This window comes from Bombina bombina, chromosome 1 (genome assembly GCF_027579735.1).
Source record: "Bombina bombina isolate aBomBom1 chromosome 1, aBomBom1.pri, whole genome shotgun sequence".
In the NCBI taxonomy this organism is placed as follows: Eukaryota; Metazoa; Chordata; class Amphibia; order Anura; family Bombinatoridae; genus Bombina; species Bombina bombina.
In genome coordinates, this window is record NC_069499.1 from 265,789,658 (window position 1) to 265,810,847 (window position 21,190).

The 21,190-nt window shown below is 37.9% G+C and overlaps 1 protein-coding gene across 7 annotated transcripts in view; it reads right to left on the bottom strand.

Moving 5' to 3' along the window:
* Positions 1-21,190, bottom strand: part of MEIS2 (Meis homeobox 2) — a 229,639-nt gene that overhangs the window by 159,948 nt on the left and 48,501 nt on the right. For all 7 annotated transcript variants that reach the window (XM_053697961.1, XM_053697959.1, XM_053697962.1 and 4 more), the window contains exon 7: positions 5,882-5,996. In XM_053697961.1, coding sequence (XP_053553936.1) covers positions 5,882-5,996 — 115 coding nt within the window. The remainder of the gene's footprint in view (positions 1-5,881; positions 5,997-21,190) is intronic.

Sequence of the window (21,190 nt, forward strand, 5' to 3'; positions counted from 1 at the left end):
TTGCTCCCTATTAAATGTTTCCTATTTTTAAAATCTAGTCCTGCGTCACTCCGAATGGCTCACGACTGCCAAACCAGTGGATTTAAACACTTATTAAAAGAGTTTATTCAATGCAGTATGATGAGCTTATTCCAGATAATGAAATACAATTAGACAGACTACAATGGAAAAAACAAACAAACAAACAAACAGGGAACAAATCCTGGGGGATTTCTGCAAAGTAATTTAGAAACAGTTATACTCAGCACCATTAGATACTACAGCCCAGTCTATTACTAAAGACGCTGAGCATTAAACTGTATTCCCCACCACTCACTGCCCTATTCAGGGTCACTGACCACATTCTTTCTAATTACATTTGTTTTGTTCCACTCACACCTTTGCAGACAAAAAGAAAGAAAATTGGCAATTTCACAAGAAATAAAATGTTAAAATATCCTCTTATCCAGAGAACAATCCCCTTTCAGGCTGCATCCTTTTGCATTCAGAGGAATTTAATAATCTCAAGTGATGAAAACATGTTGTGAGAGTGTTGTGCACAGAACCGGGGCCGTGCTGACCTCTGTCCATGCAGCTCAGGCATAGAGCAAAAATCACTAGGCCCAAAACAGCTGGCTGACAAAGCTATGAAACAGCAGGCGATGCGGCTGCTTTATTGTTTATCTTTTGTTTATGAGACTGCATTCAAGTTTAATTACACCTTTAAATTAAGGTCTAACAGGCATCAGGAGAATTCTTCAACAAAGAAAAGAAGAGAGGGGGAAAAAGGATTCATGTTTTCACAACTCTCTAGGTTTCTTAGAAACTTAACATATACAATTCTAGAATGCTTGGCTTACATCTTCCAGGTATTGTATGTCATTGTTTAAGTTTACATTAATGTGATGTTATTGGGGGTTTATGTAGCCTCTTGTTAACCAGCAAAATGTTGCGATAAAGCATTTAGGAATTAACCTACATTAGACAAATATACAATACTCACTGAGCCTGTCCTGATAACATGCAGTCAGGAGAGAGTATATTTTACACATAAAGTGAAAATAAAATAAAACCACAAACTGAAGCAAAATCCATGGAAGGAGTATCTCACCGTATAGCTGAGTCTACGCTGATTCTATTAAGAAAATAGTCACTGCGAAACCAGTGGATTACTATCTATTTTCTATGTAAATGTTTCTAGCATCAAAGTTCAGTTATTAAAAAAACACCCTTTATGTTTTTGCAAACCTACTTGTACTATCTGAATAGAATTGTGTGCCAATTGCAATGACCTCATGTTACATGGAAATACTTAGGCAGCTCACAGAAAGGCTATGTGTGTATAGTAATCAGAGTGCCGGGGCCTCTTCCAGACAAGTGAACACGTTTACAACAAATAATAGCACAAGATATAGAGAGCCTGCAGCACTGGCGTGTGGATAATGTGCTGGAATCCAGTATATCAGCCCCCTGGCAGTTTAGCAGAACGTGTTCCTGGGTATGAGGACTCACCCACACCATGCACATTTTACCACTATAATCCGTTAATGCCGACACTAACAATGAGTACAGCTTGCAATCTTATTTTCTAGTGAGGGTCAAACAACATTGTTTCACAAGATGAAGCTAGCAGGTGGTTTATATGGAAAATGCCCACTTTGAAGCATTATGAATCGATGCAGCACAATAACATAAATAATATGAATGTACTTTTCTTTCCAAACTAAGCTTGTTTTCCTTATAAATTTAATTTGTAATTTTGATCACTGACATCACCTACGATAGCCCCTAAAAAGTGGCTGTTCAAACCTCGAGATAAGGGGCCAATCATATGGATTCATTATAACTTTGAAAATTGGCCGTTGCTGCTCTCCAATGCATAAGCAGTACAGGAGGAAACCAACGCATGCGCACCGGACTCTGTGAAGATTTCCATTCCAGCACATAATACTGGCTTTGCACATGCGTATTTAAAGGGACAGTCTAGTCAAAATTAAACTTTCATGATCCAGATAGGGCATGCAATTTTAAACAACTTTCCAATTTACTTTAATCATCAAATTTGCTTTGTTCTTTTGGTATTCTTAGTTGAAAGCTAAACCTAGGTAAGCTCATATGCTAATTTCTAAGCTCTTCAGAACACCCGTGCACTATTTCTAACAAATCAATAATAGATTCTATGGGTCGACCATACAATGCCATGTATGTGTGCAGCTTGGTAAATAAAGCAGTATTCTGTACCTTTGCAGCCACCGTGGCACTGGGAGTGACGTCACCAGCCGAACACATGCATGCTCATTGGCTAGTACTCGGCACCCGGCAACTACTCAGGTAGACACCCATGAGTAGACTTGCATAATGAGTCCCATGGGTGGGTTTGGAAAACCTTTATATTTTAAGCACAAATTTTAAGAAAACAATAGAGTTTTAGTACAAACATGTATTTGAGCAAATATATGCCTTGCATTAAACTTTAATTTAAAGGCAAGTATTTTTTTTATTTTTTTTTATGTTTCATATAACTTTGTATGTCAATGTAAAGGAAAGTACCAAAAAAAGTCACATATATATGTTTTAGGGGAAATTACAGATGAAACTGCAGATTTCAGATGTAATAATCTTACATATTGTTTAGTAAAAGCTGCTTGGATATACTTTTATTGACCCACCAATGCCCAAAACATATAATTTACTTCTGTTAACCTTGGTGAAAAGAACACTAGTTCATGGATTTATTACAAGTACAGAAATATTAGAATACATTTTCTGATATTCAGACCCATACCATACACTTGAGGTGGCAAGGCCTATACTGTGCTGAGATTCCTAGCTTCCATACTGTACTGAGATGCCACAAGGCCAAGCACAGTCTTCATGTACACTTCAGAATGATTTCAAACCAGTGCATACTGTCCAACCACCAACAAGCTCCAAACAGGACATGTAACATTAAAACAGGGAGGCTCCACTTAAAGGAACATTCTAATGCAAAAAAGATATGCTGTAGATAAACATGCTTGTGTCTAAGCAGGAAACCACTGGTGATTGGCAGCTACATATTACTGCCATTTCCGTTTATCTACAATGCTTGTGGCTCCTGAATGGGACTTTATCTATGTGTTTAACTTTAACCTCTTTGTGGGGGTTAAACACATAGCAAGCTGGGATCAGTAATTAAAAAAATAGATGCTTTTGTTGGATAAGAATGTTTCTTTAAAATTATTATACAAAAAACTATAATGTTACGATATGTACTAAAAGATTACGCATAACAAGGAACACAGACATTTAATACCAAACTACTATTCTAATGTATAAGAATTTCCATATACCAAAACATATGCAAGTTTGAATGTTTGTATCTTAATTTTCTGAGGCATTTCAGTCCATCAGAAGAGTCTCAGAGTTTCTATATAATCTAATAGGTAAGTCAGGTTAACTAAGAATCAGGCATTTCTCAGACTTATCGAGGAGTTTTCACACAAGCTAACAGTACACAGCCAAACCGAAAGTAAAATATGACAGCTAATAGACTAAGTACTGATGATTACTGCCAGCCATGCATGACTGGAGATTTGTTTTATTCAAATAATAACCATACATGGCACAATAAATAAACTATTTAAATTTATTCTGAGTTGTTTTATAATTCTATTTTTTAAACATCTAGGCACTAAGTTGTGCTCATGAAACACTTGTGTTTAACACATGAACGGAGTTTGTACAAAACTTACTTGTTTGATGAACTTGCAAACAACCAGGATTTTCCATGTAAAAGAGACCAAATGGGGTTTTAAGGTGAAGGCTGATAATGTAAAGTAGAGGTGCTTGAAAAAAATGTTTTCTTGTGCGAAGGAATACAACTGTAAAATTACCTCTGTGCAAGGTATGCGGGCTGTTAACGCTCTATAAACTAAAAGGGCTTTTAAAATGTCACATAATTTTTACATCCAGATGGATTGGAATGAGATCTTACGACAACACTGTGGCATTTATGTGGTAGCATGGAACAAAGTGATATATACAGGCAACACTGACAGGTTACAAGAAACTCATATTATTATCACTTATTTGTATAGCGCCCCAAAATTATAAATATATAGGTTGCACAAAAACCCCCAAAAGGAAATATAAACAAATATGATGGTATATACATTAGCAAAGTATCACCCAACACAGGAAACAAGGCACAAAAGGGAGATTTTACATATTGATGCCACACTTCCATCTAACACCAGAGTCCCATAGGCATCCTATATAACTATTTGACAGTTTCCACAAATCACTGAGATTCTGCATAACATCGAAAAGTTCCACAGCAGAGACAGAATTTTAAAGTGTAATGATAAACTGTTCCACATGAAGAATTTTCATAAAGACATATAACAAATCCCTTACAATGCAACACTTGAAAGTTCAATGAAATCTGCAAGTTTCACATAGAGTAAAATAGGTCCATATTGTGCCCGTCAGCAATAGAGACATGCAGGGTATTTAAATGTTAATACTAAATATAACAAGTTACAAATAAGGACATTTTGTCTAAGTCTAAGTGTAGCAATTTCCCTTTTTGGCTAATTCCTATAACCTGATTCACAAATGAGGCTTTTGCACCTGTAGATTGAATAGACGGGAACAAAACATGCAATTAAGACACTAAAACCTTGTTCTACCTGTAACCAGGAGATAAAGTTTACCATTGTCAAAACCAAGTGTCTAAGTACTAGGGAGGGAATGATTCTAAGGGTATATTCTAAGGGTATATGCAAAGAAAAGTAAAAGATAAAAAATGAATGTTTTATCTTTCTTGGTTTACCCAGAGTACTTATTCAGCACAGAGGCATACAAATCTAAAAACCTTAGAAAACATGGATGGTACAAGAATCACAATACAATTCAACAAGAAATGTAGATATGTACTTCACAGAGAAAGCACATTGCAAGACTATGTGGCCATAAATAGGATGAGATTTAAAGGTCCAGTAAATACAGTAGACTGCAAATGCATAATACAAAGACAATGCTATAGCACTTAGTCTGAACATCAAATGAGTAGTAGATCTTTTTCTGATAAATTTCAAAGTTATCTGTATTTATACTCCTGTATCATGTTGAAACCATTAGCCAATCACAAATGCATATACGTACATGCTCAGTAGGAGTCGGTGACTCAAAAAGTGTAGATATAAAAAGACTGTGCACATTTTGTTAATGGAAGTAAATTGGAAGGTTGTTTAGAATTGAATGCTCTATTATTATTATCATTTATTTGTATCTGAATCCTTTTTTTCTTATATGATTCAGATAGAGCAAGCAATTTTTAGCAACTTTCTAATTTACTCCTATTTTTTTCATTCTCTTGCTATCTTTATTTGAAAAAGCAGGAATGTAAAGTTAGAAGACGGCCTATTTGTGGTTCAGCACCTGAGTAGCGCTTGCTGATGGGTGGCTACATTTAGCAACCAATCAGCAAGCACTACCCAGGTACTGAACCAAAAATGGGCCGGCAATTAAGCTTACATTCCTGCTTTTTCAAATAAAGATAGCAAAAGAACAAATACAATTTTTGATAATAGGAGTAAATTAAAAAGTTGCTTAAAATTGCATGCTCTATCTGAATCATGAAAGAAGAAAATTTGGGTTTAGTATCCCTTTAAGTGTCCCTTTAAGGAGGGGCTTCATTTCCTTGCTATAGATGTAGCTCGGTTTTAGCCTTTATGAGGTATTTTTTTTCTGTCTATTCGTTCTACATAAGTAGTTATATCAGTGGTAAATCAATGATATAGGTGGCCCAAGTTTTAGCTCGGGTAGGTACTCCCCAACCTACACCCTAATGCTTGCAATAGTCCGTACAGTGCTTGGGGAGTTATCCCCACTGCCAAAATTAAAGCTGAAGTCTTACCTTGTTCACTGCTGTTGTCCCCACTTTGGGAGGCGTGACCTCCACTTGAGGGCCCCGGTGTACCCGCAGAATGCGTGGATACAGCATCATCATGATCTCTCCATGAAGCTGGGTTCTGTGGGGCCAGTGCACAATTGAAAAGAATGAATGACCATGGAAAGAAAAGAGAGAGTGGAAAATGCTAGGTTAGCAAGAGGGAGCTTGACCAGCAACAAGAATATACAATGAACAGGTTAGAGAGGTTAAAGCAAGAGTTGATACGATTTTTAAAATTTAGAAACCAGCAAGAACATTGAGGTTTGAATGGTATTTGTTCATACTTATAGGCAGAGTAATCCATACAGACAGAAATTCTAGGACATGTGGTTCCCTGGTTAACGGGATTTAACAATTAAGAAATTATTTTCTCATATAAAATTCCTTATTTCAGTCACCATGTACAGTACATAAATAACAAGAAAAGAGATAAGCTAGCTCACATGGGCATTCTTTCAACTGAATTAAAAAGTAGCACAATAGAAACATTGGGAAAGATGAAGCAGGATAATTCAATACATTAAAACACAAAACATATATCTCCCACATATATGTAGTTTATCCAACACATTTTTATCACTGAAAATGAATGAGACATGGAAGTCAAAATGAAACTTTCTTGATACATGTAGAACATAGAATTAACCTTTGTCTCTTTATATCCCTTGTTAAAACTTAGCTCCTTTTCATGAGTGCATACTGCAGTAGGATCAGGAGTGTGCACATATCTGGAGCACTAAATATAAGTACATTGGAATTTGTTTTTTCAATTGTTCACTATATCTGAATCATGAAAGTTTAATTATGACTTTCATGCCACTTTAAAGGGTCATGAAACCCACATTTTTTATGTCATGATTTAGAAAGAGCATGTCATTTTAAACAACTTTCTAATTTACTTCTACTATCCAATTTGCTTCATCGTCTTAATATCCTTTGCTGAAAAGCATATCTAGATAGGCTCATTAGCTGTTGTTTGGTGGCTGCACACAGATGCCTCGTGTGATTGGCTCACCCATGCGCATTGTGATCTCTTCAACAAAGGGTATCTAAAGAATGAAGCAAATTAGATAATAGAAGTAAATTGTAATATTGTTTAAAATAGTATTCTCTACCTGAATCATGAAAGAAAATTTTTGAGTTTAGTGTCCTTTAAACTTTGAACACAAGTTCTCGTGGAGTCTCAGGGACCATTTAATGATGGAGTTTCCAGATGGTCTCTGAGTCCTACTGTGCAACAAACACACACACATATAGATCATCATATATGTATGTGTTTGTGTGTGTATATATATATATATATATATATTTATATTTAAGTTCTGTGATACCATAGAGACACAGAGTCATATAAGAATGTCTTTATATAAGATTACAATATTTCATATCAACTTTTTATCATTTAAATTTGAGAATATTTTTCTTTAACATACACAATATTCAAAAATGAAACTTAGATGAAGCATAGGAATACAGAAAAAAAATGTTACATAAATGTATGCAGCAAATGTAAGATCCCAGGAGCCAGAGAGCCAGAACTCCTTAAATTTTATTTCTGCCTCATAAATTTTTTAAAGCCTATAATTTATCCATATGAATCCATTCCCTTCGTAAGTCCAAAACAAAATCTGCCTGGTTCCTTGTGATTTTCTATGTTGATCTCTGAAGGTTATTCATAAAGTGGAGTTAATGACTTCACTTTCTTTGTTATATTACAGACATGGAGATTTGTATCCCCCAGGTGCCCTCAGAGGATGGAATACATAGCTGTGCAATTTGTCGCAGCAATCGCTAACGGATACTAGCACATAAAAATATACTACACTGAGAGGGTTTTTGTAAAACAAATAAACATAGAATGTAACAAAATACGGTTAATACGGAAAATAAACTGGTACAACATATACTAATCACTTAGATAACCTAATCAATATTTTTTTCTACAAAATTCCTCATTAAAGACAAATGCTAAGCTTTTCTAAAGAATTAGAATATATTAATATATATATATATATATATTTAAAAGGGATGTAGAACTCTTTATAAAAGATAAACGGCCAGATTACGAGTTTTGCGTTAGAGGCTGTGCGGCGCTAACGAGCAGTTTTCTCTCACCGTTGAGCAAAATTCTGCTCCTTAACGCACTCCAATACCAGCGCTGTCAGCGGTGAGCTGGTCGTATGTGCTCGTGCACGATTTCCCCATAGGAATCAACGGGGAGAGCCGGCTGAGAAAAAGTCTAACACCTGCAAAAAAGCAGCGTAAAACTCAGTAACGCTGCCCCATTGATTCCTATGAGGAAATAAAATTTATGTCTACACCTAACACCCTAACATGAACCCCGAGTCTAAACACCCCTAATCTTACACTTATTAACCTCTAATCTGCCGCCCCCGACATCGCTGACACCGGCATTATATTTATTAACCCCTAATCTGCCGCTCCGGACACCGCCGCCACCTACATTATACTTATGAACCCCTAATCTGCTGCCCCCAACATCGCCGATACCTACATTATATTTATTAACCCCTAATCTGCCGCCCCCTAAACCTAAGTCCCTAACCCTAACACCCCCTAACTTAAATATAATTACAATAAATCTAACTAAAAATTCCTATCATTAACTAAATAATTCCTATTTAAAACTAAATACTTACCTATAAAATAAACCCTAAGCTAGCTACAATATAACTAATATTTACATTGTAGCTAGCTTAGCGTTTATTTTTATTTTACAGGCAAGTTTGTATTTATTTTAACTAGGTAGAATAGCTATTAAATAGTTATTAACTATTTAATAACTACCTAACTAAAATAAATACAAAAGTACCTGTAAAATAAAACCTAACCTAAGTTACAATAACACCTAACCTAACCCTACAATTAAATAAATTAACTAAATTAAAAACAATTAAATTAATTAAATTAGATAAAGTACAAAAATTTGCTAAATTAGCTAAATTACAGAAAATAATAAACAAATTACAAGATATTTAAACTAATTACACCTAATCTAATAGCCCCATCAAAATAAAAAAGCCCCCCCAAAATAAAAAAAACCTAGCCTAAACTATCAATAGCCCTTAAAAAAAATACAAAAAATAAACCCCCCTAACAGTAAAACCCACCACCCACACAACCAACCCCCCAAATAAAATACTATCTAAAAAAAAATAAGCTCCCCATTGCCCTGAAAAGGGCATTTGGATGGATATTGCCCTTAAAAGGGCAGTTAGCTCTTTTGCAGCCCAAACCCTAATCTAAAAAATAAAACCCACCCAATACATCCTTAAAAAAACTAACACTAACTCCCTGAAGATCGACTTACTGTTCTAAAGACCGGACATCCATACTCAAGGAAGCGGCAGAAATCTTCATCCAACCGGGCATCTCAACGAAGCCGGGAGAAGTCTTCATCTAAGCCGGGCGAAGTGGTCCTCCGGATGGGCAGAAGTCTTCATCCATACGGCATTTTCTATCTTCATCCATCCAACGCAGAGCGGCTCCATCTTCAAGACATCCGACGCGGAGCATCCTCTTCAAACGAAGTCTTCTTACTGAATGACGGTTCCTTTAAGTGACGTCATCCAAGATGGCATCCCTTAGATTTCGATTGGCTGATAGAATTCTATCAGCCAATCGGAATTAAGGTAGAAAAAATCCTATTGGCTGATGCAAAAACACCTTCAGAGCATAAATTATCAAGTCTAATTATATTTTACTGTATACCCCAATGACTATGTATTCAGCACTGCATAATATTGTAAAGCTTATTATTAATATAATCATTACAGGGAGTGCAGAATTATTAGGCAAATTAGTATTTTGACCACATCATCCTCTTTATGCATGTTGTCTTACTCCAAGCTGTATAGGCTCGAAAGCCTACTACCAATTAAGCATATTAGGTGATGTGCATCTCTGTAATGAGAAGGGGTGTGGTCTAATGACATCAACACCCTATATCAGGTGTGCATAATTATTAGGCAACTTCCTTTCCTTTGGCAAAATGGGTCAAAAGAAGGACTTGACAGGCTCAGAAAAGTAAAAAATAGTGAGATATCTTGCAGAGGGATGCAGCACTCTTAAAATTGCAAAGCTTCTGAAGCGTGATCATCGAACAATCAAGCGTTTCATTCAAAATAGTCAACAGGGTCGGAAGAAGCGTGTGGAAAAACCAAGGCGCAAAATAACTGCTCATGAACTGAGAAAAGTCAAGCGTGCAGCTGCCAAGATGCCACTTGCCACCAGTTTGGCCATATTTCATATTGCAACATCACTGGAGTGCCCAAAAGCACAAGGTGTGCAATACTCAGAGACATGGCCAAGGTAAGAAAGGCTGAAAGACGACCACCACTGAACAAGACACACAAGCTGAAACGTCAAGACTGGGCCAAGAAATATCTCAAAACTGATTTTTCTAAGGTTTTATGGACTGATGAAATGAGAGTGAGTCTTGATGGGCCAGATGGATGGGCCCGTGGCTGGATTGGTAAAGGACAGAGAGCTCCAGTCCGACTCAGACGCCAGCAAGGTGGAGGTGGAGTACTGGTTTGGGCTGGTATCATCAAAGATGAGCTTGTGGGGCCTTTTCGGGTTGAGGATGGAGTCAAGCTCAACTCCCAGTCCTACTGCCAGTTTCTGGAAGACACCTTCTTCAAGCAGTGGTACAGGAAGAAGTCTGCATCATTCAAGAAAAACATGATTTTCATGCAGGACAATGCTCCATCACACGCGTCCAAGTACTCCACAGCGTGGCTGGCAAGAAAGGGTATAAAAGAAGAAAATCTAATGACATGGCCTCCTTGTTCACCTGATCTGAACCCCATTGAGAACCTGTGGTCCATCATCAAATGTGAGATTTACAAGGAGGGAAAACAGTACACCTCTCTGAACAGTGTCTGGGAGGTTGTGGTTGCTGCTGCACGCAATGTTGATGGTGAACAGATCAAAACACTGACAGAATCCATGGATGGCAGGCTTTTGAGTGTCCTTGCAAAGAAAGGTGGCTATATTGGTCACTGATTTGTTTTTGTTTTGTTTTTGAATGTCAGAAATGTATATTTGTGAATGTTGAGATTTTATATTGGTTTCACTGGTAAAAATAAATAATTGAAATGGGTATATATTTGTTTTTTGTTAAGTTGCCTAATAATTATGCACAGTAATAGCCACCTGCACACACAGATATCCCCCTAAAATAGCTATAACTAAAAACAAACTAAAATCTACTTCCAAAACTATTCAGCTTTGATATTAATGAGTTTTTTGGGTTCATTGAGAACATGTTTGTTGTTCAATAATAAAATTAATCCTCAAAAATACAACTTGGCTAATAATTCTGCACTCCCTGTATTATTAATACAACATTAAATACATAGTCATTGGGGTATACAATAAAATAGAAATAGAACAGTCATTCAGAATATCTGTAAATGCCACACATACCAACTGCCTCTGATGCTTTCCACTGTCTTAGATAAGCAGTACTCCTGCATTAGCTCTGGATTGGCTGGGTGTGTGCCTCAACCATCCTTAAAGGGACTTAAAGGGCCTTATTACCCCAATTTTTTCTTTCATGATTCAGATAGAGCATACAATTTTAAACACATTTCCAATTTACTTCTATTATCAAATGTGCTTCATTCTATTGAGAGCTAGCTGAACACCCTGGGTAAACCAATAACAACAGGCATATAAGTGCAGCCATCAATCAGCAGCTAGTTCCCAGTAGTGCATTGCTGCTCTTGAGCCTACCTGGGTATCCCTTAAAGCAAAGTATAGCAAGATAACAAAACAAATTAGATAACAGAAGTAAATTAGAAAGTTGTTTGCAATTGCATGCTTTATCTGAATTATGAAAGAAAATGTTAGGTTTCATGTCCCTTTAATATGGTAGTAATACAGTGGTGACTTTTTCAAATACCACAATGGAGATGGTTTGTGTGTTTCTTCTTTTAAATGGCCTTCCTCTTTTTGTGGAGACATTTGTGTTGCTATATCTTTTATTCCATCTGATTGTTATTTTTTTTAAATATTTTATATATGGCTTTAACAACCCTCATCACTTTAACATATTTTTGTGCACAGGTTAAAGGGACATGAAAGTGAACATCAAAGGAATATAAAATGGTCTGTTTCATTGTTGTAATAAAAAAGCTTTAAGCAAATAATATAAATCATTACAGTATGTATTATTTATCATGTTAAAAAGATTTTGCCTTTTATTTATTTATTTATTTGTTTGTTTAACTTAAAGGACCAGTAAATACAGTAGATTTGCATAAGCAACAAAAGCATGATAAAAAGACAATGTAATAGCACTTTGCCTGAGCTTCAAATGAGTAGCAAATCTTAGTTATGTTTATTTCCATTCTCCTTGTATCATGTGACAGCCATCAGCCAATCACAAATGCATATACGTATATTCTGTGAATTCTTGCACATGCTCAGTAGGACCTGCAGACTCAAAAAGTATAAATATAAATGATCAGTGCATCAGGTTATCTCATAGACACGGACGATACCTTTTTAGCATTGTGGGAACACTGGATTTTCTATGTAGAAAATAGAGATAGAAACTAAGATGTAATGTTAGTGAAAAATGCATGTGGTATTGTTTCAGATTTTGATAACAAAAGAATTGTATTTTATTTATTTTTCAATGATTTTCCTTTTTCTTTTCTATTTTGGATTCTAGCGTATTACATATATTTCTACTGACATAGATTTGATATATGTTACTTTTGACCAAATTGTATTACACTTTTTTTCTTTTTTTTATGCATTCTATTTTGTTTGTTTGTAACTGTTTTTTTTCCATTGGAAATACTCAATAAAAATTACTTTCATAAAAAAAGTGTAAATATAAAAAGACTGTGCACATTGTGTTAATAGAAGTAAATTGGAAAGTTGTTTAAAATTACATGCTCTATCTATCTATCTGAATCATGAAAGTTTAATGTTAACTTGAGTGTCCCTTTAATTTGTGCAGGATCCATTACTTCTTCTCACGAAGTCCCACAAGGGGGCTGGGTTTTTTACAGGAAAGCATATATAGCTTGATGACATAAATCTTCTAGAACAACTTGAGCTGGCTTACTGGTCAGTAAATGCTAGAAAATCAGGAAGTCAGTTTCTTGCCCATGCACAGAAGAGTCAGCATGCCAGCTTCCTTATTTCACTATAGGAAATAACTATACTGATAATTTTTAAGAGCTAATTTTGCACAAAAAAACAAGTCGATTGTTTGATGTGTTTTTAAAACAATCTGATTTTTTATGTTTACTTTGTTTTAACACTTTTGTTTGATATCTCTTTAAATGCCATGGTTCATAAAGAGCTTGTGATTTTAAGTTAGTTTTCAATTTACTTTTATAATCACCTTTTTATTTGTTCTTTTGCTATCCTTTGTTGAAAACCTGTAGTATATTTTTTTTTTTTTTTTATATAATTTTTATTGAGGTAATAATTTGGCATATAAACACAAAGTTGCAGCAGTATACAGTAGAAATCCTTAAATTTGCTTTTAACAGGGTACAATGTGTAAGTTGCATATTAACAGTCATTATACTGGATCTCAGTTGCACTATGCATAGCCAAGAAAATAAAACATAAACGCCTGCTGCAAGAATAAAAGAGATAAACAACATTTCAAGAAAATGCCAAAAAAAAAAAAAAAAAAATCTAGAACCTTCTTATTTATCTAAGAGGCCACTCTTGGACCTCAGGACAAGAATATTAAACAACTATAACAGAAGGTAACCCCAGAAAAAAGAGGCCTCTCAAGGGCCACATACTGAAAACCTCAGATTTTATTATTATTACGCTATATATTATAAGCTTAAAGTAATTTAGTAGTTAGTTTTTTATTTTTACAAGATGGTCATAGTGAGAATATCATTTTGCGTTCTTTCGTATGGCTATGTAACGAGGTGAATTATATAGATATGCTGCGTTGTATTATGGCGATTCTAGTTAGGGTGCGGTACTAGCGAGAAAAAACGCATAGTTAACCTTCCTGTTATAGGAAGTATATTATGGGGGGGGGGGGGGGAGGGGAGGTGGTGGAATAGAAATTTAGGGGCCAGATAGTTAACCTAAAGAATGCACGTATAGCAAAAAGGAGTAAGCAAGGAGTGTACTGGTCTAGTGTAAATTCTCACATACAGGAGTGCCCAATCTGGAATTCTCAAGTTGTACTATTGCGAGCAATTTAGTTTCTGCACAGCCTCATGTTACATGATAAACGCAGGACCAGCCTGCCCTGAGCATAAACCAACCCCTTATATTGAAATATGAATAGTTCTGTTACTTATGACTCACCACCTCGGCCGCCGGCAGTGTCGTCATATAGGACCAGTAAGCAGGGGTTAGGAGAGTATTATTAAGCAAATATATGGCAGTCAAATTTATGAGAAACTGTGTTTAGAGCTTAAAGCATTCTTATGTGCAACATATTCTTTTACTAAGGAAAGTCTTCACCATCACTGCAATGCAGCTGACTTGCAGACTAGAGGTACCGTTAAATTGTTGAGAATTATAAATTAGAACGTGACCAGGGATAATTATGGGTGTATATAGACATTAGCTGTCAGGCAAGTGCTTAGCACCTCTGAACCATATGTAGTGGGGTAAACATATAACTAGGAGCTATAACATAACCTTAGAACCTCATGAAAACATTAATATTACGCTTAAATTAAATGTGCACGGGATAGGCGAACTATCCTGTAGGGGCTTACAGTATCCTAAAGCCCATTAGAGCCAAAAGTGTAGAGTATCACAATTAAACATGGTACTAATGCAACAAGAACTACAGGAGATACAATATACAAAAACCCCTCTACATGTTGGCTCCACTGTAGTGAGAAGAGACTCTAAAACATTGGCTAATATAAACAAATAGAAATGTGACCAAACAGTATGCCCAAAATATAAATATGAGTATATCGAGGAGGGGAAGGATGGAGGCATAAGTAGTATCATCATATAACATATGGGTGATAGTTAGAAACCTGAGGACACAATGTTGGGCTAAGAGCTGGACATCAATGTGACTAAAAATATATTAAACATATTGAAACCTGAGATTAAGGCATATCAAGAAATCACAGTAAGACAGCTTCATATATTGTGACTTAGAGTATGGCATATAACAGCAGTATAAGTATTATCAAATCCAACAATATATTAAAAGGACCTAGAAATGTTCAGCACCCAGTATGGAACAAAGTTGGTCTCACAATATAGTTAGGATAGTTAAGTCCTAGAATTGTAGACTTTGAACTGTGGCAGTCCAGCTAAGCCGGGTAGGGCAGGCCAGTGGTGAAAACAGTTCTAAGATAATGCGGTAGAATGTATTTTGGGCTGCCTTCGGGCAAGCCGCCATTAATTGTAGGAGAAGTGAGAGTTTCCTGGTAGCAATAATATAATAAAAAGGGGGCAAACTCAACTGTATTAACCCAAAAAACTTTGTAAGGTCTTTGTCTCTTATACCTCCGGTACACGTGTGGAGACCAAGGGAGCCAATTCAGTGTTCTCTAAGTCCCTTTAACCAACCCCAGTACGGTAACATACGTAGCGTCTCAGGGATTCCTCATCCTCCAGCCACCCGGGTGTTGATACCTCCCAGAGATCCGCCGCAGCCAGGCTCCATACGCGGCTGCAGCACCAAGAGGCTAAACCTGCTCTATAGGCAATCTGACTTAACTGTGGAGTCAGAAGACAGGATACTCCGCTGCTGCAAGAAATCCGAGGTGCACTCAAGGGCCTCACTGGGCCATCTGGGTAAGACACTGTTGCGCCGCTCTGTATGTTGAGCTCCAATGATACTCTGGGACCGCCGCTACAATCAAGGAACCCGGGTGCCGTGGGTACAAGAAAGAAACAGGATCTCCGCTGGTCCTCCAGCTCTGCGTCCAATTTTGTTGTTGCGACACGAGATATTGTATCTGCAACAACTGGATGTGTGGCGGCGGTAGTGTTCATTATATGTTCTCTTTCGCTCCGTTTCCTGCTCTCTTGGTCGGGCTGGATAGTGAGTCTAAAGTTAGGATTGGGTTCTGTAAAAGTCCCGGTAAGGTGTGCTTCTAGAAGGCGGAATGAGGCCTCTATGAAGCTTAGAGCGGTAGACTCCCAATCCTCCATTTTGCTAAACAAAGAAAATAGATCCTTAGTCTGTATGACTACTAGTGCTGCCGCAATATCCCAGTTCAGTGGGTAGGGTTTAAGTACTTATCTGCCGTGGAGGTATTGTGGGCTGAAAAGCTTTGTTATTCTAAACTCTGTTCTCCCGTTAGTTGTAGTAGTCTATGTCTGCATGATTGCGTTGCGGGCCTTGAAATAGTAAATACCTTTTTTAGATACCCAAACTCGATTTAGTAAGGTGCTTTATGAAAAGGTGTTGCAGGGATCTTCAGTTAAATAGTCATATCGTAGATAAAACTCTGTTTTTGCCCCAAATATATGGAATAAGAGCCAGAGCTCTTGTAATGTGCGTCCGGCATCTTAGGTAGTTGGCTCCGCCCCCCCCACCTGTAGTATATTTTAATAGTGCATTTTTGTATATATAGAAGAAATCATGTAACATTAAAACATTTTAATTTTGCTCTTTTTATGTCCCTTTCACTAACCCCTGTGACAAACTGCAGAGCAATGTATTCCAGCCTCATTTGGCACCTAGGGGATACAAATCTCCATATCTGCAATCTAACAATGAAAGTGAAGTAATTAAGTCAGAGATCAACACAAAAAAACTGTTTAACTAAAATTTCTGAAAGTGTACCTGATTATGTGTCCCTGGTGCATGCAGATTAGAGGAGACAGTATGGAGCTGTTGTTATAGAATAGATTCTCTTTCTTTAAGAAGGTATTAAATAATGTGAACCATAATAGCACTCAGCACACAGGATATGCACTGATTCTATCTCATTATTTGTTATACATGGCTTTACCATCATATTGGTTCCCAGCACATTTTCTAACATTTTGTTTCTCTTGGTGTTACAACCCAAATTTATATTTTAGATGTTTCTGACACTACAAGTGCGAAACAAAAAATATAGTATACAAACGCAATATTATACACTAAATCTTTCATGGCAAATGATAGATAACTAGAAATCTGGCATCTTTTCACCCTCAGCTAATAATATTTGATACCCTCGGCCAAGGGTAGTGTCACCCCAGGGTGCTTAGTTAAGAATCGCTGCTGCAGTAGATCATTTGTGGAACACTACATACCTAAGCTGTTGCCTGTTTGCAGAAAAGTCACCTTTGTTGTTATAAAATGCATGTATTACCATTTTATACAGTTGTGTTATTACAGCTGTGAAACATTGTGTCTAAGGTCAACACTATATAAAGATTCATACAACAATGTATACAAAGTACACAGTGAACACTGTCTAAAACAAACTAAACCAATGACTTGTTCAGTCAATAAAGGTTTAACTGCTTAGCTGACAAAAAGTCAGCATTCCATTGGTATGGAATGCTTTACTATACCCTTTGGCAACTAGGGGGTTAACAAATGCAGTGCAGTCTGTCCCATGGCCATGGCGACCAAAAATATGAAGGATCACCCTTCTCAGGAGGAATCAATCCAGAAAACAGGAAACTGATGCACCTAACATGAGATAACAGCTTAAAGGGACAGTCTACACCAGAATTATTATTATTTAAAAAGATAGATGATCCCTTTATTACCCATTAACCAGTTTTGCATAACCAACACTGTTATATTAATATACTTTTTACCTTTATGATTACCTTGTATCTAAGCCTCTGCAGACTGCCCCCTTATCTCAGTGCTTTTGACAGACATGCAGTTCAGTCAATCAGTGTAGAATCCTAAATAACTCCACGGGAGTGAGCACAATGTTATCTATATGACACACATGAACATTACTGTCTAACTGTGAAAAACTTTCAAAATGCTCTGAGCTAGGAGGTGGTTTTCAACGGTTTAGCTTTTCAAAAATACCACCAAGGGAACAAAGCAAATGTAATGATAAAAGTAAATTGGAAAGTTGTTTAAAATGGCATGTACTATCTGAACCATGAAAGTTTATTTTTGACTAGACTGTCCCTTTAAGCAAACCCCTAATTTGAGGTATAATTCAAATAAGGTAGGACTCATATTGCTCTAATACTGGTTACTGAGCAAAAAACAAAATTTATGCTTACCTGATAAATTTGTCTCTCTTGTGGTGTATCCAGTCCACAGGTTTATCCATTACTTGTGGGATATTCTCCTTCCCAACAGGAAGTTGCAAGAGGACACCCACAGCAGAGCTGTCTATATAGCTCTTCTCCTAACTGCCACCCCTAGTCATTCGACCGAAGACAAGCAAGAAAAAGGAGAAACTATAGGGTGCAGTGGTAACTGTAGTTTAAAAATAAAAAACACCTGCCTTAAAGTGACAGGGCGGGCCGTGGACTGGATACACCACAAGAGAAAGAAATTTATCAGGTAAGCATAAATTTTGTTTTCTCTTGTAAGGTGTATCCAGTCCACGGGTTCATCCATTACTTGTGGGATACCAATACCAAAGCTTTAGGACACGGATGAAGGGAGGGACAAGGCAGGAACTTAAACGGAAGGCACCACTGCCTGCAAGACCTTTCTCCCAAAAATAGGAAGCAAAAGTATCAAATTTGTAGAATTTAGAAAAAGTATGAATCGAAGACCAAGTCGCCGCCTTACAAATCTGTTCAACAGAGGCCTCATTTTTAAAAGCCCATGTGGAAGCTACCGCTCTAGTGGAATGAGCTGTAATTCTTTCAGGAGGCTGCTGGCCAGCAGTCTCATAAGCTAAACGGATTATGCTTCTCAGCCAAAAAGAAAGAGAAGAAGCCGAAGCCTTTTGGCCTCTCCTCTGTCCAGAGTAGACAACAAACAATGCAGATGTTTGACGAAAATCCTTAGTAGCTTGTAAATAAAACTTTAAAGCACAAACCACATCAAGATTGTGTAATAGACGTTCCTTCTTTGAAGAAGGATTAGGAAACAGTGACGGAACTACAATCTCCTGATTGATATTCTTATTAGATACCACCTTAGGAAGAAATCCAGGTTTGGTATGCAACACTACTTTATCTGTATGGAATATCAGATAAGGGGAATCACACTGTAAGGCAGATAACTCTGAAACTCTTAGAACCGAAGAGATAGCTACCAAAAACAGAACTTTCCAAGATAAAAGCTTGATATCTATGGAATGCAGAGGTTCAAACGGAACCCCTTGAAGAACTTTAAGAACTAAATTTAAACTCCATGGCGGAGCAACAGGTTTAAACACAGGCTTGATTCTAACGTAAGCCTGACAAAATGCCTGAACGTCTGGAACATCTGCCAGACGCTTGTGCAGAAGAATAGACAGAGCAGAAATCTGTCCCTTTAAGGAACTAGCTGACAATCTCTTCTCCAATCCTTCTTGGAGAAAGGATAATATCCTAGGAATCTTGACTTTACTCCATGAGTAACCCTTGGATTCACACCAATGAAGATATTTACACCATATCTTATGATAGATTTTCCTGGTGACAGGCTTTCGAGCCTGAATTAAGGTATCAATGACCGACTCAGAGAAGCCACGCTTTGATAAAATCAAGTGTTCAATCTCCAAGCAGTCAGCCGCAGAGAAATTAGATTTGGATGTTTGAATGGACCTTGGAGTAGAAGGTCCTGCCTCAGCGGCAGAGTCCATGGTGGAAGGAATGACATGTCCACCAGATCTGCATACCAAGTCCTGCGTGGCCACGCAGGTGCTATCAAAATCACCAAAGCTCTCTCCTGCTTGATCTTGGCAATCAGACGAGGGAGGAGAGGAAATGGTGGGAACACATAAGCCAGGCTGAAGGACCAGGGCACTGCTAGAGCATCTATCAGTGCTGCCTGGGGATCCCTTGACCTGGACCCGTAACCGGGAAGCTTGGCGTTCTGACGAGACGCCATCAGATCCACTTCAGCTGGGCAAATACCTCCGGATGGAGCTCCCACTCCCCCGGATGAAAAGTCTGCCGACTTAGAAAATCCGCCTCCCAGTTCTCTACTCCTGGGATATGGATAGCTGAGAGATGGCAAGAGTGAACCTCTGCCCATAGAATTATCTTTGAAACCTCCAACATTGCCAGGGGGCTTCTTGTCCCCCCCTGATGGTTGATATAGGCTACAGTCGTGATATTGTCCGACTGAAATCTGATGAACCTGACCGCAGCTAGTTGAGGCCAGGCCTGAAGAGCATTGAATATCGCTCTCAGTTCCAGAATGTTTATCGGAAGGAGGGCTTCCTCCTGAGTCCACGAACCCTGAGCCTTCAGGGAGTTCCAGACTGCGCCCCAGCCCAGAAGGCTGGCATCTGTCGTGACTATAGTCCACTCTGGCCTGCGGAAACTCATTCCCCTGGACAGATGGACCCGAGAGAACCACCAGAGAAGAGAATCCCTGGTCTCTTGATCCAGATTTAGCAGAGGGAACAAATCTGTGTAATCTCCATTCCACTGATTGAGCATGCAAAGTTGCAGTGGTCTGAGATGTAGGCGGGCAAACGGAACTATGTCCATTGCCGCTACCATTAGGCCGATTACTTCCATACACTGAGCCACTGACGGCCGAGAAGTGGAATGAAGAGCACGGCAGGAAGTTAGAAGCTTTGATAACCTGACCTCTGTCAGAAAATTTTTCATTTCTACTGAATCTATCAGTGTTCCTAGGAAGGAAACTCTTGTAAGAGGGGAGAGAGAACTCTTTTCTTCGTTCACCTTCCACCCGTGAGACCTCAGAAAGGCCAGAACAATGTCCATATGGGACTTGGCGATTTGAAAAGTCGACGCCTGTATCAGAATGTCGTCTAGGTAAGGAGCCACCGCTATGCCCCGTGGCCTTAGAACCGCCAGTAGGGACCCTAGAACCTTCGTAAAGATTCTTGGTGCCGTGGCTAACCCGAAGGGAAGAGCCACAAACTGGTAATGCCTGTCTAAGAAGGCGAACCTGAGGAACTGATGATGATCTCTGTGAATCGGAATGTGGAGATAAACATCCTTTAAGTCCACGGTAGTCATATATTGACCCTCCTGGATCATAGGGAGGATGGTTCGGATAGTCTCCATCTTGAAGGATGGGACCCTGAGAAATTTGTTTAGGATCTTGAGATCCAAGATTGGTCTGAAAGTTCCCTCTTTTTTGGGAACTATAAACAGATTTGAATAGAAGCCCTGCCCCTGTTCCTGCTTTGGAACTGGGTGGATCACTCCCATAACCAGCAG